The sequence below is a fragment of the Rhagoletis pomonella genome, unplaced genomic scaffold (genome assembly GCF_013731165.1).
Source record: "Rhagoletis pomonella isolate Grant_MI unplaced genomic scaffold, Rhpom_1.0 Rhpom_scaffold_00006, whole genome shotgun sequence".
NCBI classification, from domain to species: domain Eukaryota; kingdom Metazoa; phylum Arthropoda; class Insecta; order Diptera; family Tephritidae; genus Rhagoletis; species Rhagoletis pomonella.
Window position 1 is genome coordinate 72,174,919 of NW_023458560.1, and position 3,171 is coordinate 72,178,089.

Below are 3,171 nucleotides of genomic sequence, written 5' to 3' on the forward strand. Positions count from 1 at the left end.
GATTGGTCAAATGAAAATGCGCGAGGAGTTTTTGTATGAAATATGAGCAGAAGAGAGTGTTACTCATACCCCACGTACACCTGAGTAGTAGAGTGTTTGCATCGAAAACAAGAGGTGTCAGAAATGATTAATTAATTTCTCAGAAACTATTAGGGCTGTCGAAAAGTAATTTATACATATACGGTTTATAGAGAATTAGTGAAACCACTATTTTTTTAGCTGAATAATGGTAAATTGCAAATATCTCGGAAAAGTTATCCATAGAAAAAAATATTATTACCTCGATTTTCGGAATCACCGAGCAATTCTACATAGGAATTGGATAGTGGCATCCATAGAACATTTTTGCTTTAAGCCAGTGTAATTTTTACTTTAGAAGCCGTATTTGCTCTTCAACACTATTTTTGTATTTGTCAGCTTAAAAGTTCTTATGCAGGCGTCACGAAGCAAGCTGGGCATTGGCTACTATAGAATAAAATTTAAGTAAATTCTGAATTAAATTTTAAAATTTGACGAACTTTCCTCATTTTTGTACATACATACATAGTTTGAAATTCGGATTGGGATTTTTTTTATAAAACAAGTTACACTTTCATAAAAAAAAATAACAAAAGAAAAATAGCAAAATGTCGAGTCTATATTTATATTTTTGCCACTGTACATATAAAGGGGGTCACAATGGGCCTATATTAACCTTTTTATGAGGAGGTTTGCTCTCCAACCATTCCAACCTAATTTCTCTAATAGCTCAGTGATGCATACTTGGCATGGCATGAGAGTTGTCACATAAGGAATCGATTAACCGAGGATCCATGGAATCGACCTGGCATAGGTGATCACGCCCATATGCTTGAGACCAAAAATTGGGGCGAATATGTCACGAAACCTCACAAAATATGATTTTGTAAAAACCAGCCTTAAAAACTTGCCAACACTTGAATAATTGTATGTAGAACAAAATAATGTTTATTTAGAATTAAATATGTATTATGTACATATATATGTATGCACGTAAGTCTCACAACAGTATCACTACTTAATTCTTACTATGTATTGAAATAGTTCTTAAAATCAAACTTAAAATATACATTTTTTTTTTTTTTCATATTTGCTCATTACAAATTAAATAGTTTTATATGTATGAATATTCGCGTTCTTGTTTGGGTTTTTTTTTAATATGATTTTATATATTTATTATTACTTTCTTATTAATGTAGTACATTTAATGTGCAAAAGTTATATATGATTTATGTATGCTTGTAAAAATTCTAGGCGTATTTATTGCTAGTTTCGATTAATCGAGTCATCAGTAGTTTTGTTTTAAAAAATATATAGGAAATTCACGTAACAAATGAGATTCAGAAATTCTGAATAAATTGAATCTAGTTAATTCAATACATGTAGTGGTAATAGCAAATATTTTAAGAAATCAATACTTCATATTTTTTCCGTTATCCTTTAGACGATTTTGCTTGTACCTTGCTTAGTTATTGACATGGGGCACAACCAAAAAAATATGTAAATGTTTTTATATTTACATAAATAAATTAATTAAATTAAAAACAATTATTTGTGCTCAAGATAAATAAATAAATAATTCGTAAATGCTTTTTAAAAAGCGAAATGTTCACTTGGTTTTCAAAGTAACTCTTTTTATTTTCTTGTGTATGTGCATACGTATGCCTAGGAGGGCGGCATCAACTCGAACATGGCATACTTCCAGGTCCAAGAACGTGCCAAGTTCTCAAAACGGGCACGGTTTTGTTCATACATATAACCTAATTCGGGTTCCATGCATATCTAAAATCGAAACAATAAAAAACACACTTTAGCATGAATTTAATTCATCACATAACATCAAAATTAAAAAATACAAACCTCTGTATATGGATCTGTGAGCAAACTTTGCACCGACAACAAGATTTTCGAGACGTTCAATGCTAAGGACCAGTTATGCTGGAAAATATCGATACCCACATCACCATGGCGTGACACATTCGGATGAAGAATCTTTGTCAAAAAGCGTACAGTCGGTGGAATCATTGGATAGCTAAAGATATACTTTCATTTGAATTGGGACTCTTAAAAAATTAAAAGTCGTTTTGCAACGTACCTTTCTGGAAAAAAGATATAAAGGAAGAACTTGCCACCCTCGTATGGACTGCCGGCAGGTCCCAAAATGCTCGCCTGCCAATAGGTGTTTTGCTTGTCTAAGGGTATCGCATCTATACCCTCCGTTGCATGGCTATTCAATTGATGTGCATCGTTACGCAAGAAATTCATTCGAATCGCATTTTGGCGTGCACGCGGTGGCGACTTCAATGCCATCTGCAGCAAACAAGTTCGGCAAAAGCAGGAATTCATCAATGCGCTATACAATTTGAGCCAATTCGGTACATCAACGATGCACTGAAAGAGAGGCCAGCGCTCTTTCAAATAACGCATCCACATCAATTGCGATGTGTTTTGTTCTAATATGCTACGCCATTGCTTGCACACTTCACTCGCCTTCCACATCGACATATCGTCCAAGTGGGAGAAAATAATTACCATGATTTCAACGGGCAACATTAGGATGTTATTTGGCGGCCCAACGGGTACGATTGCTTCACGTGCATTCGCACGCCCTTCACATAGCAACTCTAAGAAATCAGGCAATGAACGTGGGGCTAGTGGACGTGGTCGTTGTATGGGTAACAATGCAACATTTCCACGGTCCCCTTCGCGCTCTAGCGAACGGCGCGGCTGTTCTACTTCTGCAATTAATGGTGGCACATGATCAACTTGCATTTCTTGTGCTGCCATAACAGGTGCATTTCCTATTTCGGCCTCTAACATGCCAACACCCTCCTCATCATCGACGTCATCTTCGACCACGTCATCAACATCGTCATCATCGTCGTCGACGTCGTCATCTTCATCTACTTCTTGTTTATCTTTGAAAGGTGGCTCATCATTACCTGAATCTTCATCATCTGAAATTGTGGTTTCAAACTCTTCGGCAGCTTGTGTATTGTACAGAAAAGCGTGACAGGTGCCGCATAGCGGCTCATCAAAGTTCGGGCCGTAGTATCCATTGCAAACCCAGCAGGCAGTGCTGCACTGTAAGTGGTATTTTGAAATAAATTAAGAATTTGTATATACATACATAATTAATGCCGCTTACCGAGA

The 3,171-nt window shown here is 36.0% G+C and overlaps 1 protein-coding gene across 1 annotated transcript in view; it reads right to left on the bottom strand.

Moving 5' to 3' along the window:
- Positions 1 to 1,142: 1,142 nt before the first annotated feature.
- Positions 1,143 to 3,171, bottom strand: part of LOC118742093 — a 2,866-nt gene continuing 837 nt past the window's right edge. The window contains exons 2-4 of the mRNA XM_036474057.1: positions 2,114 to 3,102; positions 1,879 to 2,050; positions 1,143 to 1,800 (exon numbers count right to left, since the gene is read on the bottom strand). Coding sequence (XP_036329950.1) covers positions 1,684 to 1,800; positions 1,879 to 2,050; positions 2,114 to 3,102 — 1,278 coding nt within the window. The 3' untranslated portion in view covers positions 1,143 to 1,683. The remainder of the gene's footprint in view (positions 1,801 to 1,878; positions 2,051 to 2,113; positions 3,103 to 3,171) is intronic.